The sequence below is a fragment of the Hetaerina americana genome, unplaced genomic scaffold (assembly GCF_022747635.1).
Source record: "Hetaerina americana unplaced genomic scaffold, ioHetAmer1.1.p SCAF_15, whole genome shotgun sequence".
NCBI classification, from domain to species: Eukaryota; Metazoa; Arthropoda; class Insecta; order Odonata; family Calopterygidae; genus Hetaerina; species Hetaerina americana.
Window position 1 is genome coordinate 5,238,626 of NW_027286625.1, and position 26,744 is coordinate 5,265,369.

The following is a 26,744-nucleotide window of genomic DNA, read 5'->3' on the forward strand; positions in this document are numbered from 1 at the left end:
TCCACTACAACAGCCACATATCACATGGTGAATCAAACACTTTCAGGATTGGATAATAGAACTGAAACTTAAGGATTATTTAGGCCAGATAGGTCGAAGGTTAGGAGCCAGACGAAAGGTAGTCCACGCAGCGTCTGTTGCTCAGTGAGGCGGCTGCAATGGCGTCTGACCCCAGCGGGGCGGCCAGTAAGTGATGGTGTCACGTTAAAAACACTATTGAGGAAGGCAACGGGAAACCACCTCAATTATCATTCCCTAGAAAAATATGATGGACAATAGAGATATTTTGAGTCCTGGCAACCACGGGGCTCGGCCCAATCGGCCGTGTGTCGTGCCCGGCAGCGGGGGAGGCAAGGCTTCCGCGGTCGTCATCCCACGAAACCCTTGCAAGGGAAAACCAGCAGCAGCAGGATAGAAGACGCAGGAGAAGAAGACCAAATTAGTTAGAATAGGAACGTGGAATGTTAGGACAATGATGAGGACGGGGAAATTGGAGAATGTTAAGCGGGAGATGGAAAGGGGAAATATAGATATTTTAGGTCTATGCGAGGTGAGATGGAAAGATAGCGGGGATTACTGGAGTGATAACTATAGAATAATATACAGCGGTGGGGACGAGAGCCAACGAGGGGTTGCCATAGTATTAAATGAAGAGGTAGGAAGAAGCGTAGTCAACATAGAGCAGGTAACGGATAGAATACTACTAGTGGAGATAAAAGCAGAACCGACGAACTTAGTTTGATGGGGGATTGGAATGCGACAGTAGGCGAAGGAAGAGATGGTGATGAGGTGGGGGACTACGGTTTAGGCACGAGGAATGACCGCGGGGAGAAAGCAGTTGAGTTCTGAAGGAGACAGGGGTTAGTCATCACCAACACTTGGTTTAGACACCACAAAAGACACAGGTATACATGGAAAATGCCAGGTGACTCGGGAAGATATCAGCTAGATTATAGCCTGGTTAGACACAGGTTTAGGAACAGTGTGATAAATTCCCACAGCTTCCCAGGAGCGAATGCGGACTCAGACCACAATTTAGTTATTATGAAATGTAGCGTACGTTTTAAAAAGATAAGGCAGGGGCGGCGAGTTAGAAAATGGAATGTAGAAGCATTAAATGGGTTGAAAAGAAAGGAATACAAACAGGCGGTAGAGAAAATCATGGAGGACGGTAAAGAGCTAAGTACTATTGAAGAAAAATGGGAATGCATCAAAAAAGGGTTGTCTAAAGCGGCAAAAGACACTATTGGAACCGTTAACGCTAAAAGGACTCGTAAACCATGGATCACGGATGAGATGATTGCAAAAATGGATGAGCGGCGAAAATGGAAGAATATAAATACAGAATTAGGCAAAATGAAGTACAAAGAATTGAACAATAAATTGAGGCGGGCAACAAATAAAGCAAAGGAAGCATGGTGGAAGACGCGGTGCGAGAATATGGAAAGTCTGCAGAGGAAGGGGGAAATCGGTGCGCTTTACAGCATAGTTAAATCTTTATCGGGAAGTAAGAAAGGGAGATCAACGATAGCAGTTAGATAAGGCCGTAAGGTAATAGTTGACGTAGGAAAGATCCAAGAGAGATGGAAGGAATATGTAGAAGAACTGTATAGTGAAGAGCTTAGACCAACAAAGTTAGGCATTGAAAAGGAACATGACGTAGAGGAATATAGCTTAGGTCCAGGCATACTAGACAATGAGATAGAAAGGGCATTAAGGGAGATGAAACTAAATAAGGCCGTGGGGGTAGATAACATTCCCGTGGAACTTTTGAAATGCTTGGGAAAATATGGAAGAGGCTATATAGGCTGATCCGTAGCATTTATGAGGAGGGAATCTGGCCGGAAGACTTTGTGAGATCAGTTTTAGTTCCTATTCCGAAAAAGGTAAAGGCCACGTCATGTGAGGACTATAGGACAATTAGTTTGATATCCCACGCAGCTAAGGTTGTTCTCAGGATCATAAACAAAAGGATAGAGAGTAGGGCAAATGATTACTTAGGGGATGATCAGTTTGGGTTTAGGAAGGGGAGAGGTACGCGTAATGCCATTGCAGTAATGAGATTATTAATCGAGAGGAATATAGAACACAACCAGGAGGTATTTGCCTGTTTCGTAGATTTCGAAAAAGCGTTTGATAGAGTAAATTGGGAAAAACTAATGAGTTTATTGCAGAAATTAGGAATAGATTGGAGGGAAAGGAGGCTAATCCGCAACCTGTACATGTCTCAGACTGCTCAGGTGCGGGTGGGAAACGGGGAGTCAGGATGGGCAGTGTTAGGAAGGGGTGTAAGGCAGGGTTGCCCATTATCACCGTTGCTGTTCAACCTGTACGCAGAGGAAATGATCAAAGAGGCATGGGAAGAACTGGAGGTAGGAATGAAAGTGGGCGGGGAATTCGTAAACTCAGTTAGGTTTGCCGATCACCAAGCTTTAGTTTGTCAGTCAGCCAAGGGGCTGCAAGCATTGCTTAGTGAATTGGAAATTCAGTGCGACAGGTATGGGATGAGAATCAAAATTAATAAAACAAAGGTTATGCGATTTTCTAGAAAGAAAAAGGCCAAGCTTAACATTAAAATAGGAGGGCAAAAGCTAGAGCAGGTAGAACAGTTTACGTATCTCGGTAGTGTTTTGGACCAACACGGTCAAAGTAGTAGGGACGTAAGGAGAAGAATTGCGCTAGGCAAAGAGGCTTTCACAAGGAGGAGGGAGTTGATGACGGGGACTTTGAGTAAGGATGTTAAGAAAAGACTCGCAAAAACTTTGATATGGAGCGTAGCTATGTACGGTGCGGAAACGTGGTCATTGAAGCAGGAGGATAGACATAGATTGGAGGCTTTTGAAATGTGGGTGTGGAGAAGAATGGAGAAGGTGAAATGGACAGAGAAGAAAACAAATGAGGAAGTACTTGGTATGGTGGGCGAAGAGAGGGGTTAGTTGGGAGCAATCCTATGGAGGCAGGAAAAGTGGATGAAGGGGGTGTTGACCGGCAGTGGGATGTTGAAGACTGTGATAGAGGGTAGAATGTTGGGCAAAAGAGGAAAGGGAAGGAAAAGGATAGGGTTGTTGGACTGGATGAAGGGAGAAAGAAAGTACTCAGAGATGAAGAGGGACCTGATATAGAGTAGGATGATTGATTTTGTGTTTGGTTAGGAGTAATAAAATATTTGTTTGGTAGTTGTGTCCGTCCAAAAACCTACCTTAACCGGTAGATTACTTACTTATATATATATATGTATATATATATATATATATATATATATATATATATATATATATATATATATATATATATATATATATATATATACATATATATACACATATATATATAGACACATATATACAGAAACAGATATAAGGAAAAGGGATAGGAACACATATAAAGGACGAACACAATAGAGTTGGGGAAGGCGGAATCGAACGGATCACAAGAGTAAAAAAATTTCCTTGACCGGGACTCGAACCTCGGATCTTTCCACTTGCAGGGCGGATGCTCTTAACCACTTGAGCTATCGAGGAAATGTAATTTACCCTGAGTTCCGTGGGTCTTATATGTCGCCAAGCGCCCCGATTCTTTAGCCAGGAGATGGCGTCAGGGGGCTGTTTCCTTTCCAGTATGATGTTGTATGAATTCTAAACTACTCTCTTTTCCTCTTGTGTGTGGTGTATTTCTCCTTTGGTGGGTGAAACAGCCCCCTGACGCCATCTCTTGGCTAAAGAATCGGGGTGCTTGGCGGCATATAAGACCCACGGATCTCAGGGTAAATTACGTTTCCTTGATAGCTCAAGTGGTTAAGAGCATCCGCCCGGCAAGTGGAAAGATCAGAGGTTCAAGTCCCGGTCAAGGAAATATTTTTACTCTTGTGATCCGTTCGATTCCGCCTTCCCCACCTCTATTGTGTTCGTCCTTTATATGTGTTCCTATCCCTTTTCCTTATATCTGTTTCTGTATATATGAGTGTTTATTCGCCGTTTGGCGGTATTTCGTGTTTGAATGTGTATATATATATACATATATATATACACATATATATATATATATATATATACATATATATATACATATGTATACACATACATATATATATATTAATACATATATATACATATATATATATATTAATATATACATATATATATATCTTGTATCTCTTCTAAAATTGTGAAATTTATATCTAACGTGTCCTATATTTGTGTATGTATGAATATGCAACAAATCTCCAGACAAATAAATGTATTATTATTATTAGGGACATTTCCTGAAATTTTTTTTGGAAAGGCTTCAGAGTTAGTGGAAAATATCAAGAGTATCAAATGATGATTTTTATCTGACATAATAGCACCCACAAGTTTTGAAACTAGATTTTCAAATATGAAAAAAGGCACTGCATATAAATTCTCAATAAATAAAGAAATTCATTAATGAGAAGATCTAAGGGGAATATATGACTTATATCTTCCAAAATGAATATGTATTCAGAAACTAGAGTTTACTTTTGATAATGGCACTGACCGTAGTTTTTAAATAAATCTACAAGATTGAAATTATGAATTTGATATTTGCAAGGCTAAGTGTGGTGTACCAAAAGCTTTATTTTTGCAGATAAATACCATCCAAGAGGATAATTATGATTTGCCAACTCCATTTTAAGTAATGAAAGTTTTCCTCTTGTATGATTAGCACAGTCCCAATGACCTAGAAATACCACCCGATTCATATTAAATTAAAATTAACCATCATAATATCACCAAAATGATTGTACAAAAATCAAAGGGAAAAGCAGTTTTTAGCCAAGGGTTTTATTTTGAACAGTTTGACCCAATTTACAACAGAAACTTTGATTCAAATATCCTGCAGTTTTATTATTTATACTTGCCTATTTACAAGTGTGATTCAATTGATAACCCTATTGTTTGTAATTTTGATTGCTAAAATATTTGCTCCTACATATTAAGAATATTTTATATTTGGGTGACCAAATATAAGCATTGACCATGACTCTTACATCTCATATCATCTTATTTCAAGGTCTTCAGACATCTTTATTTAGGCAGTTTAAATGATGCGACACCACTTTATTTCCACTGCCGTTATCCTAAGAAGTTCCTCTCGATAACTCCAGCATAGCAATGAATAATTACTTACTTGAATATTGCTTAACCTTAAGTTTCTGCACAATGTTTCAGCACACACTAAAAGTCAAGGTGACATCAACAGATTTCTTTACCCGAACAAGGTTTTCCATCAAAGGGCTGCCACTCAATATAACCATCAATATGAAGGAATATCATACTAAAAACGGGACCAATTCAGTCTTATTCAGCATTACAGCTTATCTAAACTTTAAAAATTAATAGCCAAAGAGCTTTCATTTATATTTATTCTAATTGACCAATACTGATACATACATTGCATCACCATTCTTGAAATGTGTGTCACCTCTAAAAAATAATGACATGAAAATCACCTAGTACAGTATAGTTTATTTGATTACTAAGAGCAATAGCTAGGTAAAAAGGGAGCAGTTCTTCAAACAACCTATTTGCTGGGTTTAAATTCTTCTTTTGAAATCATCGAAGTACATTCAACTTCAATTTATAATACAGTCCTACCCTCCCATTGACTACAAGCTTAACATTGTGGAAGGGCTTGTCCATTTGGATGACCCATAGAGCTGTGGTGGTGGGGGCAATGATAATTGCTCTTGATAGTCACCAATACCAGACAGGGTGAAGGTTAGGAGCCAGATGAAAGGTAGTCCACGCAGCATTTGTTCCTTGGCTGCAAAAGCATTTGACCCCAGAGGAGCCATTGAGTGATGGTGTCATGCAAAAACACTCTTGAGAAAGGCAAGGGGAAACTTCTTAAATTATTATTCCGAAGAATTTTATAATCAACAGTGTAGAAAAAATCAGTCCAGGTAACTACAGGACTCGGCCCAATCGGTCATGTGTTGTGTCCAGAAGCGGGTGAGGCAAGGATCTCCAGTCATCATTTCATAAAACCCTTGCAAAGGAAAACCGGCAGAAGATGCAAGAGAAGACCAAATCAGTTAAAATAGGAACTTGGAATATTAGGACATTCAAATTAGAGAATATAAAGCAAGAGATGAAAAGAGGAAACATATATATTTTAGGTCTATACGAGGTGAAATGGAAGGATATCAGAGATTACTAAAGTGATAGTTATAGAGAAATATACAGCAAAGAAGATGAGAGCCAAGAAGGGGTTGCCATGATAATGAATAAAAGGTAGGAAGAAGCATAGTCAACATATATCAAGCAACTGATAGAATATTACCAGCAGACGTAAAAGCAGAGCAAATAAACTTGGCCATTGTTCAAATATACTTGCCACAGAACAATAATAAGATAGAATATACCATATATATAGAAGAAGTTGATAGAATATATGATCAGGTAGAGGACATAATTGCGCGTGTTCATGAGGGGAAAAAATTTGATAGAGATGGGGATTAGAATGCGATGGTAGGCAAAGGAAGAGATGGTTATGAGGTGGGGGACTACGGTTTAGACACCAGGAATGACCACAGGGAGAAAGCAATTGAATTCTGCAGAAGACAGGGGTTAGTCATCACCAACACTTGGTTTGGACACCAAAAAGGGCATAGGCATACATGGAAAATGCCAGGTGGCTCAGAAAGGTATCAGATTATATTCTGGTGGGGCACAGATTCAGGAACAGTAAGATCAATTCACACAGCTTTCCAGGAGCAGATGCAGACTCTGACCACAATTTGTTTGTAATGAAGTGTAGCATCCGTTTCAAAAAGATCATGCAGGAGCAGCAGGTTGGGAAATGGAATTTAGAAGCATTAACTGGAATAACAAGGAGGGAGTATCAGCAGTTTCTGGAGAAAATCATGGATGATGGTAAAGAGACTATCGAAGAAAAATGGTAATGTATCAAGAAAGGGATTTCGAAAGCCGCAAATTTTACTATAAGAACTGTAAATAAGAAATAGACAAGGAAACCATGGATCACAGATGAGATTAGAAAAAAATGGAGGAATGTAAACAAAGAGGGGAGGTTACCGAATGCAGGAAATGACACATTCTAGGTTTATGAAGGCATTTTACGAATTTACTTTAGGAGAAATTGGAGAATGTTCATAGTAGTCTTATAATGTCTTGCCTGAAAATAGGAGAAAAGTCCTCAATTAGAGAGAGAGACAGCCCTATTTCATTATCATATTCCTTTCTTTTTTGTATGTATTTCTTTCATTCAATAAGTCAAGAATTAAGGACAACTTCTTTTCCATCACAAGATGGATAGGCAAGAATAAAGAATAGGAAGGACATGATGGAGGTGTGCAAGTACAGTGGCACCACACATATTGAGCCAAATGCATTCCAGTAACTTTCTCAGAGAGGCAACAACTTCTTTCTCAGAGCGACACTAGTTAAGCAAAATAATTTTTCCCACATAAATTAATACAAAATGATAATTCATTCCATGCTGAAAAAACTATATTATGTTCATGATTCCTTCAAAGAAAATTATATAAAAATTGTTCAATATCACGAGTCATTTCCTCTATCATGCAATGAAATCTCCTTAATATTTTCCTTGAGGATGGTGCACATCATTGATGTTGACTGATTCTATAAGCATGTTAGACCAGTCTTACCCACACCTTGTTCTCTCTTATCAATGATTTTTGCTTTCATTTCTGTGGTTACTTTTGCTCTCTTATGCCTGGCTCCTTGTGGCTTTTCCTTTGGAAACACATTTGCCAGGTGCATTAAACTTTATACAAAAAATCACAAATAATATATTTGAACACAAATTTGGAAAAATATGTGATCACTAGCAACACTAAGATGCAAGTGGAATGAGTGCAAAAAACAAACTGATGCAGCAGGCAAGAATTAATCTTGAGAATCCCCCCTATCCTTGTCACTTGTTATGTGAAAAGCCACTCATTAAACAAGTCAGTTTTTGAAAAATTTTTCTGCTCATATGAAAATTACTCAATTTGAGGTTCCACCATATAGTACATGGAAAAGTCAGGTTGGTGGAGACACAGTCCAAGATTGGAAGTACTGAGTTCTCTTGGATTTCAAATAGCAATTCACCACCAGACACAAATATAATTTTCTGAAGGTTTTCCCTTCTATTAATCATAAGGCAGTGTTAATTAAATCAAAAAAGATAATGTCTACCCCACCAAACAAAAAAATGTTACGGAGGTGTTGCAGAGAACATGAAATAGATGGTCTATAACAAAAGGTAGAATTGGGGAAGGGTCCAATGTGTTTCAATAAAAGTAAAAATAATGTTTTAAATCAATTTAATTTAATCTTCCAAGTACATTACAAGTAATTAATTTAATGGCAATGCAAGTATTAAAACACAATAACATAATGTGAATGCAAAGCAATATATAACATTAGCAGCATTGCTGAAGAACAAAGATATATCTTACATTAAAAAAAAGAAACCAGGATAAAAAAAATATTTCTAAAATATGAATCCTGAAAAAGTGGATTAAGTCGTTTTCATTTTCTGCAATCATTCAAGAGAAACAACCATTTCATTTTCTAAGCAAAACTTATTGAAAAGTCCTATTAAGTAAGCAAAGTTCCATTTTAAGACTATGGCAGGCTCTCACAATGGATAATAGATTTCCCTCTACACCTCTTGAATATCAGCCTCAGCAGATCAAACTAAGAGTGCATCCTTCAAGCATTGATAAATAACTATTCACATCATGCATATCACATTACACTGTTGCCCCTCAATGACGTGATTGGTAATAATGGAGGCAATTCAGATTAATGAAATCATTCAAATAGAAAGGTATTTCAAATCACTACAAAGAATGACTGAATTGTTATTTTTGCAAACACACTCATATTCAAATATCTTTAAGCTGACAACACAGCACGCACGAGTATTACATAAAAATTGAGTATGGCACAATAGATATAGCAACTATGTTCGATAGGTATGGAGTATCTTGAGCAGTGTAAGTGGTAATGATATGAAATATATGGTGATGTTTGAACATTTAGAAACAAAACATGTATGAAACTAGGTACGAACGTGGCAGGTGAAATTGTATGAAGGGATGCCTCCACACGGGAGATATCAACAAGTACAAATAAGTTTCCTTTCATAACAAAGATTTTTTCTTGAATGCCTCTCTTTGAAAGTTGGAGAGTGTTTATAATTTACAGTTAATGCATGTTTTATTCAAATAAACTTTTACTGTGAAAAGAATAGTGAATGAAGTACCATGAAATTGGGCATGATGTTATAATTTTTTAAATTGATCTAGGCCTCTCAGTATGGCACTTATTTAGTATTTAATATACTAAGATCTGCACTAGGCATCTCACAATCCAAATCACTTTCTTCCCTGAGGATTAGATCAGCTTTAGAGGTGGTTCAAATTTTTTATCTAATTGGTAAAAACATGAGTATTATTAGCAATAACAGGATTTTGCTGAAACTCAAGAATATTTATCCAAATCCCCATTTATGGAGCACAATATGTTTTTCCACACTATCCCCATTTATATAACCTTTCATTCCTCATAAGGTAATTCAAATCAACTAATGCACAAGTTTTTCAATATTATTGGTTTAGATTTGGGCAAAAATCAATAAATCGATATGGATTTGGTGAAGACAAGATGAGCTGATTTTCATTCAAATAAACATGAATCAATAATAATGGGATTAGCATCACACCAAGGCAAGCTAATATGAAACAATGTATTATTAAAAGAATATATTTAAAAATATTTATTTTTGCAAGTGATTCTTCCATTTCCTTTCCAAATCCTTGTAGCTCAAAAAATATAATCAAGTTTATAAATATATAGTCTCTAATGAGCAGACTGAATCACAGATTACAGCCTCCAAATGCAAGTATTAGATGACCTTCTCATTTTAACCATTGGTTACATTACTGCAGATTTGCATGAATCATTGTTCAACAATCTACCAGCCAATTCTGGGCAAAATCTGAGAACTGATTTCTGGACGCATTTGCCAGCAACTACAATTTTTATTACATATTATTTTACCTACAGTTGTAATGGGAGAATGGTTTTATTCAGTCTAATAGTTCCATTCAAAAATGTTTATCTTTAGTGCAATGTAATAGAAAAAAACAAATTTTCTTTCAATGTTGAAATTGAGTCATGATTTTGACAACAGAACTCAAATATGACTAAGAATGTAATGTTTTATTTTAAATCACAAAAAAATTGAAAGTTTTTTGAAGCAAATGGTGAACTTATGATGTCCTAATCAATATTTATGAACAATTTTTGCCCTCAACAAAGTTTCACACTTTCTTAGTAATATTTTCAATATTTTAAAAATTACATTAGCTAATGCCAAGTTAAATCCACTGAAGGGGAATTAACATTATAAAAATCAATGCACTAATCCTTGCCTCGTCTGGCATAGTTACCAGTTGCACGTAATTCTTCATATATATAATCTTCACCGTCAGAATTTCAGAGAGCCAACCAATATTTACGACAAAGAGACCTTGCCAACTAAGGGGTAATTATTGCTTTGGTATCTATTGATGTAAACAAATATGTTAAGTGAATATTCAAACTTTTTAGAGGTGGTATGACTTTCGTGATACACAATAATACTAACCACATTAAGCTTAATAGCAATGAACCATTACTCAACCTAGTTCGTAAGCATTTGACTAAATAATATTTGTATATCATACTCAACAACTTAAAAATAGCATTTTATTATTAGATTATTTCCTTGCATTAGATAATGCAAGCAAATTTAAATTACCCAGTGAGTGAGGAACACACCTAACCCCATTACTTTGATCGGTAATTCTATTAAACTTGTTCACTTCATTTTTAATGAAGTACATTTAATAAGAGCACACATTAAATCAAAGAGTTATCATTAGACTACCCATATTTCCTTTCATTAACTCCACTTGTCAACCCCAGAAAATTTTTCATCTTATAATAATCTAGTAGTATTCATCAATATCCAGATTATGATTCAAATGAAAACCCTAAATTAAAGCAGTGCTGGCTTAAATAACTATGCACAATCTTACCTCACTGGTTTGCTGATACTCTACGCTCTCATTGATTTGAATAAAATTGTTTCTTATAACTGTACCCGTATGATCATCAACTTTCCATAATGCTACTTATGCTAACAAGAAAAAACATCAACCACAGAATTGGTCCCCTCCTATTTTCTTCATTACATATATCGATCAGGATAAGCAATGGTCATTTTTTTGTGGGATATTTCCGTCTTATTAAAGGTAACATTTCAATAGGAACATCTAAACATTTTTGCCATTCTTATAAAAAGATTTTGTACTTAAATTAATGTGTATTCTCCACTGCATCCTCACTAAATCTTGAAAGGTCAAGAGAACCCCAAAAGCAACACACTTTATACCCTGTAACATACGTATATTTTGTAACAAAATAATGCAGTTGGTAAAACCCATTTTGAAAGTATTTCAGTGGTAAGTCTTTCATCACATCCCCACATTCCTCCTAAAATAAGGTTATCACTTCCAGATATTTATTGCTTCATTGACTTCAAAAAGGCATACGATGAAGTGGATATAATTAATGAATGTATTCCATAAGATAAAATAGTATTGGAAGGATAGGCAACTGATCTACAACATGCCCTCAGACTGCTTGGTATTTTGAGGTAGATTGAGAGTGGGATGGAAAGTGTTACAAAAAGGGATAAGACAAGGGTGCTCCTCTATAAATGCCCTTTTCATTACATGTGTATGAAACTTTAAGGGAGACATAGGAAGGGATGGATACAGAGGTGATAGATGGTAGGAATCCTAAAATCAGATTGCAGATGATGAAGTTTTGGTTAGTCAGCCAGTCAAGGAGTGAAACGTATTGCAGAGTGCATTAGAAAATCAGTAAATAGGTATGGGATGAAGATCACTGTAAATAAAAACAAAGTTATTCAGTTTTAAAGGAGGAAATAATGTCAAATGTTAAAATAGAATGTCATGAACTAGAGCGGGTAGACCAGTTTACCTATCACGTAATGTGTTTTGGACCAAAATGGTTTAAGTAGTAATGAGATCAAAAAATTGAGTGGAGGAAAGAAGCTTTTTCAAGCAGGAGGGATGACAGATTTGCTGAGTAAGAAGGTTCAGAAAAGACTCACTAAAATATAAAGCTAGAGCATGGTTTTGTTCTGTGCAAAAACTTGAAGAAGTCACTGAAGCAAGATATGATAAGCATAGATTGGAGGATTTTGAAATGAGGGCGTAGAAAAGAATGGGAAAAGCAAAATGATCAAAAGGAAAACAAACAAGGAGTGTATCAAAAATGGAGAGAAGATCGTAGGGAAAAATCTGAGATAGGGAGGAAAGGTTAAAGTGGAGAATTTTGATAGGTGATTGAATGTTGAAGACTGTGAAGGGAGAAAGTTATGCATGTCAGGTTGGAGGGGGTAATGGATAGGTATGTAGCATGAGTTGAAGTAAAATGTATGCAGCATTGAAGAAGGGTTTTTGTGCAGTCGGGTAAGGTTATCATTTAGACAATGCTAAGAAATGTAGGGGTATTAAATTTGTGTCCATCGAAAACCTTCCCAAATAGTAGACTACGAAATTAATAACTATCCCCTCCAACATGATTTCAAAGGGCAAGAAGGTTGCATTTGAAGTGGGCACATATTTCTGACAACTTTAAAAGTAACTTTAGCAGCAAACGTTTTCTGGAAAAATTATTATGCATATGTACCTAGCAATTGCTAGCATCTTGCAATTGAAGTGATACAAGTTTGCCTAGCTCAGGCTAATTTAAACCTTAATTGAAAAGAGTGAGGGTGATAAAGATAAATGGATTGGGAGAAAATCAAAGAATATAACTATCTACCATTAAGAACTCACAACTGCCAAGTCATAAAATGACATCCAATATGAATTATATCCTATGCTAAAAGTAAAGTTTACCATAGTTTAAAATTTCCTTACAAAATATATAAACTGTATTAAACATTCCACTGAAAACCAAGCATTTGAAATTGGAAACAGCATTTAATAGAATGAATACAGTATTAAGCAGTTCCACAATTCATCAAAACCCAACCCTTACCCAGTAAATAATTGCCAAAAAACATTTAATAACTTCTTATAACAGGGTTATCTCAGAATGAACTTGATGTTTTAATTGCTTACAGAAACATTTGATTGAAGATTATTGATGAATATCTCACAAATAGGTAAAGTGGTTCGTGGAGGTACATCAGGTACTGTCATTTCAAGCGTCAACAGTCAGAGTCATTGTTAACATTGTATATCATCAGGATTGACCCACAACTCTCAGTAAAACTGATCACATTTTAAGTGAAAACTATACTAACTTACCAATAGAGGCAATAAAAAAGGAAAAAGGAAAGTTACTGATGTTCACTTTTACTTTATTCAATGAATAGTCACAAATGGTGGAGAAGAGTGACAGGAAAAACTAACTAGTACAGCACCAAATACAAGGTTCACAAATTTTACTCAATCAATATGAAAGCTAATCAAATAATTGTATTTGTTCACCTGCACAAGGAAGAGTATTGATTAAATAGCTAAAAATGAAAGCAGATTAAGGGATAAGAGAAAAATTATACTAGGAAATGGGTCAAAAGCATAGGAGAGGGCATCAGATAAGGCCATATGCAGCAATTATCAATTTTGTCATTGAATACGAAAAACTGAAAATATAATTATGTTATATCACAAGGTCATCAAACCATTTATTTCATCAGGCTCGCAAAATTATTAATTTGATAATGCAATTTCCAGGCCATGAATATTAAGAAAATTCATGCACTTAGCAATCTGCCAATCCAAACTAGAACCTGAAAATTATGGAACTTCTAGACAACCAGCTGCATTGAAACACCTGAAATATAATTTGAGTTACAGTTCCACAAACAACAATCACTTATTCATCACCAGTTATTTCCTGATCTCAATATCATTTGCATTCAACCAATAAAAATTAACTGTATTCCAACAATAGTCTAGCAGTATTTCCCACAAGTATCTATGAAACCAAACGATGAGGTTTAATGCCTCTCTATATGTAACCACTACATCAAATGTGAAAATTACAGAATGAAACAACTGAGAGATTCAGATTAATGAAAGACTGGTGGAACCAAATCAGAAGTGATGAAGATGTGGAATCAGAGTCACCTGATGACTCCAAAAGCGCTTCAGATAGTCTTTCTGAAGATGAAAAAACGCCAGAACTTCACCCTATTGAGTCTGTGGGCAGAAAGGGAGTAAAAGGTTTGCCAGTCTGGAAGGCCACTCGTGGTGCTGACGGTCCAAAAACGTGTCCCATATGGCTTGGACAAATAGAACCTGCAGAATCAGTTAAGCCCCCAGTTAATTATTTTTTAGAAATATTTGATAGAGAAATTATTACCCACATTGTGGAACAGAGCAACCTCTATGCACTACAGGTCAATGTGAATAAACCTCTAAATGTTTCACCTGAAGAAATTGAGCAATTCCTCGGCTGTGTTATGTACATGTCAATTTTTAATTTTCCACGGTCTCGGATGTACTGGGGAGCACACACGAAACTTAATGAAGTTTCGTCAGTTATTTCACGAAATAGGTTTGAGGACATCAAGAGCAAGCTTCACTTCAATGACAACGCAAATATGGTGGACAAGGACAGTCCATTAAATGATAGATTGTTTAAAATTAGACCTATATATGACCATGTGGTGAAAAAGTTTCAAGCCATTCCCCAAAGTGGAGTGTTGTGTGTAGATGAGCAAATTGTACCCTTCAAGGGAAAGTCTACATTGAAGCAGTATAACCCAAAAAAACCGTATAAATGGGGATATAAAATTTTTGTGCTCGGTGATACTAAGGGTTTAGTTCACAATTTTGAAGTATACACTGGTAAAATCACTCCCTTACCTGGTGTCACGGACATTGGAGCAAGTGGTAATGTTGTCCTGAATTTAGTTTCAATTTTAGAGAGCAACAAAAACTTTACATTGTACTTTGACAATTGGTTTACCTTGTTGGCACTTCTTATTGAATTACACAAAAAAGGAGTATCTTCTCTGGGAACAGTTAGATGTAATAGGATTCCAGGGTGTATTCTATTGCCTGACAAGGAACTGAAGAAAAGAGGCAGGGGCTCAATTGATGAAAAGGAAGCCACTGTGGATGGAGTAAGTGTCAGGGTCGTGAAGTGGTTTGATAACCGACCAGTGACATTGATGGGTACATTTGGTAGTGCTCATCCGATGGGAACTGTACAACGGTGGGACAAGAAGGGCAAGGGAAAAGTCGAAGTTCAGTGTCCCAAAATGGTAAAAATGTATGATTGTATGGGTGGCGTAGATTTATGCGACGCAAATCTCTCAAGATACAGAATATTTCTCAAGTCGAGGAAATATTATCATAGACTGTTTTTTTCATTTTGTTGACTTGGCAGTGGTGAATAGTTGGTCTCTTTACCGTAGAGACTGTGACTCTTTGGGCATTTCCAAAAAAAAGCAAAATGATTTGCTGGAGTTTAAGATGAGAATAGCTGAGGCTCTAACAAAGCGTGGAAAAGACATTCTTTTGAAAAAGAGGGGCAGGAAATCACATGACAGTGTGGAAGCTAAATTTGAAGTGAAGAGAAAGAGAGGACCAGCCAATCCAATACCCGAAACAACTTGCCGAGTTGATGGTGTTGGCCATTGGCCACAAGTAAAAGAGGTCAGGCAGAGGTGCAAAAACCCTGGTTGTTCAGGGAAAACCGTGTTTCTTTGCAATAAATGCAATGTACACTTGTGTTTGAACAAGAATTCAAATTGTTTTATTAAATTTCATGAAAAATAACTCAGTTCATTGTTATTTATACCAACCATCTAATGCAGTTCTTCAAACTCTCTCCAAATTTATTTCACTAAGCAATCAAATGTCATCAGACATTATAATGGATACATTGTTGTTTACTTTTTGGAAAAATATCTGTTTTCCTCCTTGCATATTGCTTTCTATGCTGCCAGCTGATATTTGACTGTAATAAAGCTATTGATGATTTACACATAGTGTATTGAAATAAATAATGAAAGGTAAAATTTGACAAACGATATTCACATGTTTTGTAAGTAAGACTTACTATTGTAAAGAGGCAGTTAGTAAGGAATTATTTCTTTTTAGTCTGAAAATTGTGTGACGGGTTGCCTACCCTCTGGTGATGACTAACTGTTACGGGAATGCCCAATGTACCGAATTTGGCACATACCCTAGTTTTTAACAATTTTCACAAAACAGTTTAAAAAATGGGTAGGTGTGCTTCCTATGGTCTTCCTTGATTGAGATTTGGAGGGAAAAAATTTTTTCCTTACGTAGAATAATTGTTGACCATAAAGGGTTAAATAGAAATTGTCAGTTTCAGACCATAATACATGATAAGACCAAGCATTAGTAAAATTTTCTCTCATTAAGTAAACAGGGTATACTGGATCTTGAGTCAAATCCACAAGAGCAAAAATGTTGTTATACGCTGCACACAATAGTGGAAGGATTGCATAGTGCCCTGTGAATGATGAACTACTACAATGAGGTTTTGCTGTAATAACCAAATATTTCCCACAGCTCCCCGAAAACACACACAATGAGTACATGTAAGAAACCAACCATGAAAATTAAAACAAAAAAGTTAAACAGACTTCACAGTTAGGACAAACAAATGAACCAATGTTAGCATACAAGAAGCATTCACTTAACTAATACCCACCATTATTCCATTTCTTTGTCTCCATTTCATTTATCCCAAGGACGTTTCCGAAATTCATAAGACAAGGGCAGAGGTGTCCAAAGGTTCCCCCTTGGCATCCAAGCTGCCCACCAATGCTCAGGTGCCTGGTATGTACAAAAGACAAGTTAAAGCATGCTGGCCCCTTTAGCTTCATATAATGTATGATTGGCAGCTATATCATCTCAAAACAAAACTACTTTTTTTACATCCTTAAGCCTTGTAATTACATGAATCATTCATGTCTTACTTGCCCTGTGTTCAACAGCAATGATAAAACATTATCCATTCATTAGGTTGGTGAACTGAAACCATTAATGTTTTACTTGCCCTTTGTTCAACGGCAATGATAATGATTCCTTTCATCAATGTAAGTAAACTTTAATCAGGTTAGTTAACTGAAACCATTTACAGCTAGTCCCTAACTAGGGAGTCCTGTCCACCAGAGCAGTGCCAGAGAGGTCCTGGTTGCATGAACTGTTGAACTCCATGTCTTTTTCTCCCAAGAGACTTCCTACATTTTTTACATCCAAATTTATTATATGCACTGTAAAATGGCTTCCTGTTAATTAGCACACACTTGATAGCGATTGGGTATATCATCCTAAGAAATGTTCACTAAAACTGCAAGGGTATAATTTTATTTCTCCTGTCTGGCATTTGAAATGAGTATCCTCAGTAAAATTCACAAGCATTACACAGCATGTATGGACATTATTTTATCATTATTTTTATCTAACTAAACTAATTACTGTTCCATTAATAGATTTTTGGCATATAACGTCATCAAATACACTTACCTAAAGATTTAGCACTCTCTAATACCCCTCACTACTTTCATCTCCTCTTCTCAATTTGAGGAATTAGGTCAGCACTCTTCAGCAAACATCGAAGATTGAATTAAAAAGGCTGCATTTCAAGTATTATGACTTTTCATTCCAAGATTTTTTTATAATATGCTTAATTTACATGGAATTTATATTATCCAGAACACACAGTAAATGCATGGTGTACATAAAATGGTGTACTTTCAATATTGCATAAATATATATATATATATATATATATAAATATCAAGAGCAATATATTGAATACACTGACAATGTTTAGAGATGTTTTTGGGTGTTCAGAGGGAAGGTCAATATATTCTTTTTTTTCAAACAGTTTGAAATAAAACAGTATTTATCATGTTAAATTTTGTTTTATATACAATACTAATAGTTAACCTATATCATTTTACAGATATTAACTGAAAATCTCCAGAGAAAAGAGCTACAAACTCACGACAGTCACATTCAAAAGTTTAAAAAGTAAAATGTTTATGAACAATACTGTGCAACAGATTCCAGTCTACAAATCTTGATACCTGGCTTAGAAATGGTCAATAGTATATGCTTAGTATAACCAGGATCCAGGTTAAGTCACACAACTAAATATTAAAAGATAATAGACATCTGCCAAAGCAAAAACCACATTTGCAATTGCATCACTTAATCTCTGTGTTATATCACTTTTCATATTCACTTCCAACCGGCACAATTATTCAAATTTCTTGTTTTCCCAAAAAATAAAAAAACTCACAATAATCAATGCCCAACACAAGGGCAATAGAGAGAGAGAGCCTTGGAATGACCCTATGGCCTATCATTTAATTGAAAATGACATCAAACACATGTTCCTATAGGGACTGAGGAGATTCACCTGACTTCACAACACTAATTCTTGGTCTATGGAGTCGCATTTACTTCACCAACTTCTCACATCACGAATTGTCAAGCAATAATTTATTCAAACAAACTTTTTCCAGGAAAAAAAGCAGCGGGGCACGGTGTTCTGAATAAAAATGGGTGGAGAATGAGATGTTCGTAAAAACACATGATTCTGGTTGATAATGGGGTTTCATACTCATTTTCATGTGCTGCAATAGTTGTCACTATACCCAGATGAGGGACGAGGCAATACTGGAGGCCCCAGACACTTTGTCATCAAGCTCTGCATTTATTCTCCTGTTGTCACTACAAAGAGTCCCTTCTGTGATGCCACATCACTCCCGAAAACACATCCTCAGTGTTATGCCCAACTTTATAAAGACAATTACTGTTAAGTTTGACCAAGGGAGTGTTGGATCACCACGAAAAAACTTTTAAATAATCCTTATGCTGTTACAACAATCAGAGGAAGAGCAACAAAATGTTACCCAACACTATTACCTTGGAAGCATTTTCATGGTTTGGAAGATGATAGCCTAGTTTCCTATTATGCCAAATCCATGGCACTCATGCCAGTTCCAAGAACTACATACTAAATAAGTAAGCAGCCATAATTTTTCATGAGCATTCTTAAGAGTGCCACCACTTTTGACCGCTCTTTGGTCTCAAATGGTTATTCTAACAGATCAAGGAGTTAAAAAGTTTGATTTCCCTAATATACTACCTTGATCAAAAAGTTCCCGGAATTAATTCAGAAAATTAAAGATACAAGTTTATTCATCTAAATCTATATTGACCCCTTCCAAGTAATCCCCATCGACTGCAACACACTTATGCCAGCGCTTGATCCAATCCTCGAAACATTTTTTATATTCGGTTTTCGGTATGTCCATCAGTGCTTCCTCCGATTTTTCCATTACTTCCTCTCGGCTGCTAAAACGCGTTCCCCGTAATGGTTTTTTAACTCGATTGAACAGAAAGAAGTCACAGGGAGCCAAATCAGGTGAATTCGGTGGCTGTTGGATGGTTTTTGTTGCATTTTTCGTCAAAAAATTACGAATAATGATAGCACTGTGCGACGGTGTGTTATCATGGTGCAAAATCCACGAGTTTTCTGCCCACATTTCTGGTCTCTTTCGGCAAATTGCTTCACGCAAACGACTCATAACGCCCAAATAATACTCTTTGTTTACTGTCTGGCCTTCTGGCAAAAATTCATGATGCACTACACCGTTGTAATCCATGAAAACCGTCAGCATTGCCTTCATTTCTGACTGAAAACGACATGGTTTTTTTGGTCTCGGCTCATTTGGTGAACGCCATTCACTTGCCTGATGTCTGGATTGCGTGTCGTACTCATAAACCCACGTCTCGTCTCCAGTAATGATCCTTTTGATGAATGTGGGATCGGATTCAGCCTCGCAAATCATGTCTTTTGCGACGTCAACACGGTCTCTTTTTTGCATGAAATTGAGGACTTTTGGCACCAACTTTGCTGCTACACGACGGAAACCCAAATCATTAACCACAATGTCTTGGGCGGATCCATACGCAATGTTCAAGTCCTCCGCTATTTCTCTGATGGTTAATTTGCGGTTATTGACCAACATTTCTTTCACTTTATCAATTTTTTCACCGACTTTCGATGTCGATGGTCTGCCACTGCGTTCATCATCTTTGATTGACTCACGACCACTTCTGAACCGCTTGCGCCACTGGTAAACGACCGTTTTTTTTAGAGAATCGTTGCCGAAACACTTTTCCAACATTTCAAACGTCCGTGCGCCACTAAATCCGTTTTCTACGCAAAATTTAATACAAGTTCGTTGTTGCAAATTTAAATCCATTTCTGCAATTGTAAAAAATCGCCAACACACACAGAGATAGATGTACTCTTGGCTACATAACTTTTGCAAATGTCAAGTTATGACACTAAGATTTAAAGGGAATATCAACAACAGATGTACCAATTTAACAAAAAAAAACAGAACTCAAATTGGAACGATGTGAGCGCCACACGGTGGTTATTCCGGGAACTTTTTGATCAAGGTAGTATATGTATAATTTATCTGTTAACACACTTGATTGCTTTTTTCAAAAAGAGACATCACATTACTCAGAAACTTCAAAATACAGCCAGACAGTACAATCATTGCACTCTTTTGGATTCCCTTCTGTGAACTTTGAGGAAATTTGAAAAAATAAATAAGAAAATGCTCCCTCCCACATACCCTTAGGCTACAAAAATCCCTAATGACATTCAACTAGATTCTAGTTAAAAACACACTGCCTAAAGGTCAACACTGACCACTGTGTAAAAGTCCAACACAGTTTCAATAGTTTATAATTTCATCAACTCACTTCCACAGATTTTCATTTGCGTGGAACATTTCATCCACTCCAATGTGAATAAGATAAGTATCTCAGTGTGACACCAAAAAAAAGACTTCAAACGATTAATTTGAGTGGCAAACTTCAATATCCTGACCTATAGATCAGAGGTCTCACTACCCCAACCCTACCCGCCATTCTTACTCAAATGAAATGTGGGACACAGACGGGTGGGTCATTTCATGAGTGAGTGTGTGTGCTTTCTCACTGTTGAGCCCAGTATCCAGTTCCTGCAATGTAGGCAAGCTTTTTCAGTGCATAATTTGGTATAAATTCACAACTTCTTCCAGTTTCAAGAAAATTCATCATTGTATAAAAAAGTTAAAGAGCATCTACATGCCTATATACTTTTTATATACTTTTCTCCTCCTTGGGAAAATAATATAATAAGATTGATTTAGAAAGATTCAATAGGGCATGCTTATTACTTCTGGGCGGGCAGGCAAAAACACTAGCATGTAGAGGATAGCCACGCCTTTTATTCATTTGTCTTAGAATATTTGTTTGGGAATGATATTTTATGCCATTCCACAATTAGGTTATAACCATAAGCGAGCAGATAAGAACCAAAACCTCTTTTTAAGGCTGCAAGTAATTTTGACACGATAACTGAATGATGGAAATGTATTGTGATGAAATGTGAATGAAAAAAAAAGAGAATCAATTCTACTCACCATATTCAGACTTGCCATAACCACCGCCACCCCCGCCTGCAGCATATCCATCTGAAACAATCAAACCAACTGTTATCCCTCCCGGAAAAACAAAACCAAGAAAGGGTGTCCAACATTTGACATAGTACCTCCAAAATATATAGAATAATGTATGACATGAGGTATAGATGCAAACTAAGTCAAGAGCCTTTAATTATAATACATAAAAAGAAACCCCTGAGAAGTTTACAAACTGCTGATAGATAAGCGATTAAAAAGAGCTAAAACTATGATAGGTAATAATAGATAACGTCTCCATGAGGAAACTAAGGTCTCCTTTTCCTATTACAGATTTATGAAAGCCCCATCTTAATGATACTAATATAATCACATCCTGGCAGCAATGCAGTTTTCAAAAGCAAAATAATGGCAAATGGTATCGATGAACTCAGTTGAAATATACATTAAGTAGTCAACAATCATGTATATCTTCCTACAGAATACTATTATGAATGCCTTTCAATGGTTTGCTGATATTACCAGAGTTAGTTAATGATAATGACAACCTCAATTCTCAAGCATCATATAAAAACTTGAAAACAAAAAAAATCAGTTTCTAGGTTCCGATGTAGTTAATTGCATAATTTGACATGAAGTACTGACTCCTGATGACATATAATTATTAACTTCCCATAATTATACACCTTTTATTCAAACTTCCCTACTGGATTTCTTCATTGCTCTCACTTTCCCGATGCTATGTTAATGACAGAGGAAATTATTTGCCCCGTTATTGTGCATATTTTGCATGAAAAAAATTCACCCAAAATTATTGAGCATCCATGCCTGAGATTTTGTGCACCTAAGAAGTTTCACTTTCACATACATAACCTCTCAAAGCAGTACCAAAATCCTAAATTCAATTATTTGATGGACCAATTATCTGCTATTGCTCACACAAACACTATGCGTGACAATGCTTCACTTGATATTTAAAATACATCAAGTTTTTCCTGCCACACTCAAGCTCATGTAATTTATAGCTGTACTCAAGGATCAGTCAATGAAAATATTCTAAAAAGCCCTGCTCCATGTCATTACAATCCAAGCAAGCACTGAGACACAGAGCTACCAATAATGCTCAAGCAATCTTAGGTTTACTTCAAAACGATTTTATATGAGAGAGTCAAATGTTTGAAGTAGCTGTTAAATATAGGTGGAAAACATTTGGCAATTATTTCCAAAATGCAGAAAATCAACAGTGAAGGTTTACTTTTTTACATCATTGGAGATATGACATTGCCCATTGCACTTCCTTATGTTTTTAATGAAACCTGATAAAATTGGTTTAGAGGGATGCACTAGTCCTTATGATACTGTCTGCCTCTCTCCATTCCGAAAGTGAATATCGACTAAAGTGACATCAGGTTTTATTATAATAGCCTTTACCATGAGATTAAATATTTAAATATGGCTGAGCTTAACTTGTTTTGGTATCACAATAAAATTCTTTCCTCATGAATAACGTAAGAGCCCCTCAACTTTTCCCAAAGGAAACAATAACACTAAGAAGATACTATATTTCCACTTGGAATGTTTAAGCATTTGTGAGTTACATGATTTTGGGGTAAAAAACAAATTTGCAATTAAAAACCCTATACTGCCAACTTTACCCCCCCCCAACTTGAAAATATCATACTTACCTATATGAATAACAGGAAGGCAAGCATGTAAGTTCACACCAGGACTAAATACTAGGAATATGAAATTGTCATCTCCTAAAAAAACCACATCCTGTGCCATGCATTGTTGATTGAACAAAAATTGACAGTAGTTCAAGGCATTCCACAACTAGCACAGCTGATTTCCATGCAATGGTTAGACTGCATTAGACTGAGAAGTAGGTCCAACAAGTGATAAATTCAATTCACAGGCCATTCTACAAAGAACCTCATGTTTACCCAGCAACTTCTATTAAAATTGTGCGCATCCTTAGGAGTTAAATATTCTGTAATTCCTATGACATGTGTTCTAATAGTTATTTATTTACATTTCTTCAATGAGCTTGTTTCCTTACATCTTGATTTTAACTCAAGATTCAGAGAACCACTGGATGGTACCATACATGGTGCACTGCTAGTTCTTTAATATCTATGAATTTCATTTGCATAGTGTCTACAGCATGTATATTACATAATATGAGTGAAGTCTATTTCTATTAAGTGATCAGACCCAATGGAAGAAATTCCCTATTTTAAAAAGAGACCTGCAACATTCTGCTGAAAAATGATGAAATGGACATCAAACTATCTCCTACGATTCAAGAAATTTCTTCAAGGGCAGGCAGCTCTTGGCAAGGATCAGAGGGAGGGAGATTAATAATTGAGCAAATATATATCTCATGGGCTTCCCTTCCTCTAGCTTTTATCCGTCCCTTTTCCTTTTAGAAGATCACCGCCAGCAAACAACTTCAACGGACAAAAGAATTGAGCCATTCAACTTGCTCCTGCAGATAGAAATGCTAAATAACACTCTATAATTTGATTCATAGCACCATCCATCACAGGGATAACCAACTGAGTGGCAGAGAATTGCAAAATAAATAAGGGCTAAACAGAAAAATTGATGCCAAAGATTTTGTGCAATAGCCCAGCTACCCCCATGTTGCCCTCTTAAGTAAACTACGCATGGTAATGTGTTCCTTTACTCAATCTTGGTAGGTGCTTGAATTCACAAAAAAACTCAATTGGTCATAGGAAAGGTTTCACGGTGGCAGATTCTGTTGGGCTAAGTCTTATATTCCTAAGCAAGCATTCCTTTAAAATTAAATAGATAAATGCAATATACTAAAATACCATTGAAAATTTAACTTACAATAATCAGCAATATAGAATGGCACATAACATTTACCTTCGTGTCCCGGCACAATAACAAGTACTCTATGGGGAAATATGAGATATTGAGTGTAGCTATGAGTATTTGGAACAAGGGTGGGATGTGTAGTAAGGACATTAAAAGAAGTGTTCATTAAGAGGTGGGAGTTGATGACAGACACCATCAGGATAGACGTGAAGAAATGATAGTGAACACTATTGCGAAGTGCAATTTTGTAGGGTTCAGAAACTTAGCCGCTGAGGCATAGAGCCTTATGACATGTGGGTGCAGAAAAGAATATACATAATAAAAGCCAAAGAAAGGAGGAGAACTGAAGTTCTAGCCATGCTATGGGAAAATTAAGACGAATTCTTGGGAGTTGCAAGTTATTAGGAAAAGTTTAAAAAGGTTGGACAATTAGATTTAGGCAATCTTTAGTAAAGGATCCTAAAGACTGTGATATGAGAAAGAATGTTGGGAAACTGAGGTAGTGAGAGGAAGAGAATATGATAACTGGATCAAATATAGTGAGGTATTAAGCTCACAAAGCTGAAGGAAGGCATCATTGTTTTGTGAAAAACATGTAGTTGTACTTTCTTAATAAATATTTTTAAAAACTTGATAACCGCTAATTTCTGACGAACAAACCAACGATAATTAACAAACGCCTACGAACACGTGGCATTCTACCTTGCAACACTTAAATCGCAATAAATGCTTCAAAAATATCACTAACTTATCCTAGGTTATAAATTTACTTAATTATTAATTAAATATAAACGGATGAAAAGCGAAGATGGAAAATTTTAACAAAGAAACAAGCAGCTGTAAAATCACGTTACCTCAGGCGAAGAACAACAGTGCGAATGAGTTATTTAGGCTCAGATCGGAAATTTCTAAAGTCGATACAATCGATATACCGATTAACCGATCCTTTGAATCGAATGGACTCAGGTCTGAGAGGCGGTTATTTCAAATATAAAGGAATCGGCGGTGTACATAACCTGCTATTCAAATTACCGCAATTTGGGGGAAATTCAATTATTTTGGGGACAATGAAAAAAGATGCTTCTTTCGTTGAATCATCTCGGATATAAAAAGGAATCAATTTCGCTAAAATTTAAAATCATTGAAGTCAAATTAAATGTTTACTAATGTTTCTTTTCATAATTTAAGTCCCTATCAATAGCATACTCTTTTAGAGGTTGGTTGGTTATTATGCTAGAAAATGCATCAAAATCTTTGAGGCGGTAAGGTGGGACAGAGGATTCAAAAAAGCTTCGGAAACCCTGGTCTAGTCATATATGTGAGAATGTCTTGTCTAACCACCACCAAATCCACTTCTCTTCTGTAAATATGTCTGTTGTATGCAATTTAAAATTATATTTCCCTCCATAATCAAGAGAAAAATGAGGAGAACTAGACTAAAAAAAAGGCCCATCGAAGACCTCCTCACATCTCAGGGGTCCCTAATAGAATCACCTGCACTCTGAAAAGGGTAATATTTTCCATTTTTGTAACTTTATAATGTTACATATTCAAAAAAATTATAATAAAATTGAAATTTTCATTCACATGAACGTACTTGTATGTCCCCAATGTAGGCTGCTTTGAAAATACTTTTACAATTATATTAAGCAGGACAAATCTCTTCTTTTTCCCTTGCCATCAATCTTCTATCTAAAAATGTTGAATGTTTTGAAAAGTCCTCATATGAATTTAGTCTTCAGGTCCGTCAGGCGTCAGGACCTGAAGACGCCTCCAGGACTGAGGGCGAAACAGTTGTCCATCAACCCACCCACGCGACAGAAATTCCCAAAAGAAGACTGAATTCATCAAATAGACATCGCAGAAGCCTTAGGATTAAGTCCTCATATGTTCTAATAAAATGACAGCAAAAATTAATTTCAATTCAATATCTAGTTATGCTACCAATATAAGTGAGGCTATGGAGTGTCCTTAATAACTATTACCATCTACATCTCCAGCAAACTTCCCTTTCTTTGGACAATATTATTCCCCTTTTCATATATTTGTGACTTCTACTTGCATCATGATGTATGAAAAGACATCTCTTCCTTCCTCTGTAATGCTTAGTCAACATTATTCCCTTCTCGCAGAGCCTTCAAAATCCCAATGCCTTTTAATATGACCTACATATTTTCAATATTCCTATGCCCACGCCGAGTTGAAATCAATATTGGAAGCAATAAATAAAACCATGGCAAGGTTTCAAGAAGAACTTGAAACTGCAAAGAAGGACGGTTCTGAAGAAAAGAAGTTGAAAATTATATCGCTCAAAGAAAGATTCATCAAAT

General features: G+C 36.1%; 1 protein-coding gene and 1 long non-coding RNA gene across 2 annotated transcripts; one reads left to right on the forward strand and one right to left on the reverse strand.

Moving 5' to 3' along the window:
• Positions 1-6,799: 6,799 nt before the first annotated feature.
• On the forward strand, positions 6,800-16,950 carry LOC139686877 (piggyBac transposable element-derived protein 3-like). The gene is made up of 5 exons (XM_071583953.1): positions 6,800-6,896; positions 9,308-9,315; positions 14,137-15,360; positions 15,548-15,754; positions 16,822-16,950. Exons 1-5 carry the CDS (start codon positions 6,800-6,802, stop codon positions 16,948-16,950), a joined length of 1,665 nt encoding a protein of 554 aa, XP_071440054.1.
• A 1,030-nt stretch (positions 16,951-17,980) lies between these two features.
• LOC139686770 (uncharacterized) lies at positions 17,981-25,285 on the reverse strand. Its single transcript, XR_011700560.1, has 3 exons — positions 25,269-25,285; positions 21,574-21,624; positions 17,981-21,129 (listed from the first exon to the last, which is right to left on the reverse strand). It is a non-coding gene; the product is annotated as an uncharacterized lncRNA (long non-coding RNA).
• Between the last annotated feature and the right edge of the window lie 1,459 nt (positions 25,286-26,744).

Coding starts and splice junctions, on each gene's coding strand:
- LOC139686877 (XM_071583953.1), top strand. CDS start 6,800: ATGCAGGAGCAGCAGGTTGGGAAATGGAATTTAGAAGCATTAACTGGA. Junction 15,361..15,547: donor AAGTTCAGTGTCCCAAAATG/GTAAAAATGTAT, acceptor TCCAAAAAAAAG/CAAAATGATTTGCTGGAGTT. Junction 15,755..16,821: donor ATTGGCCACAAGTAAAAGAG/GTCAGGCAGAGG, acceptor ATTTATCCCAAG/GACGTTTCCGAAATTCATAA.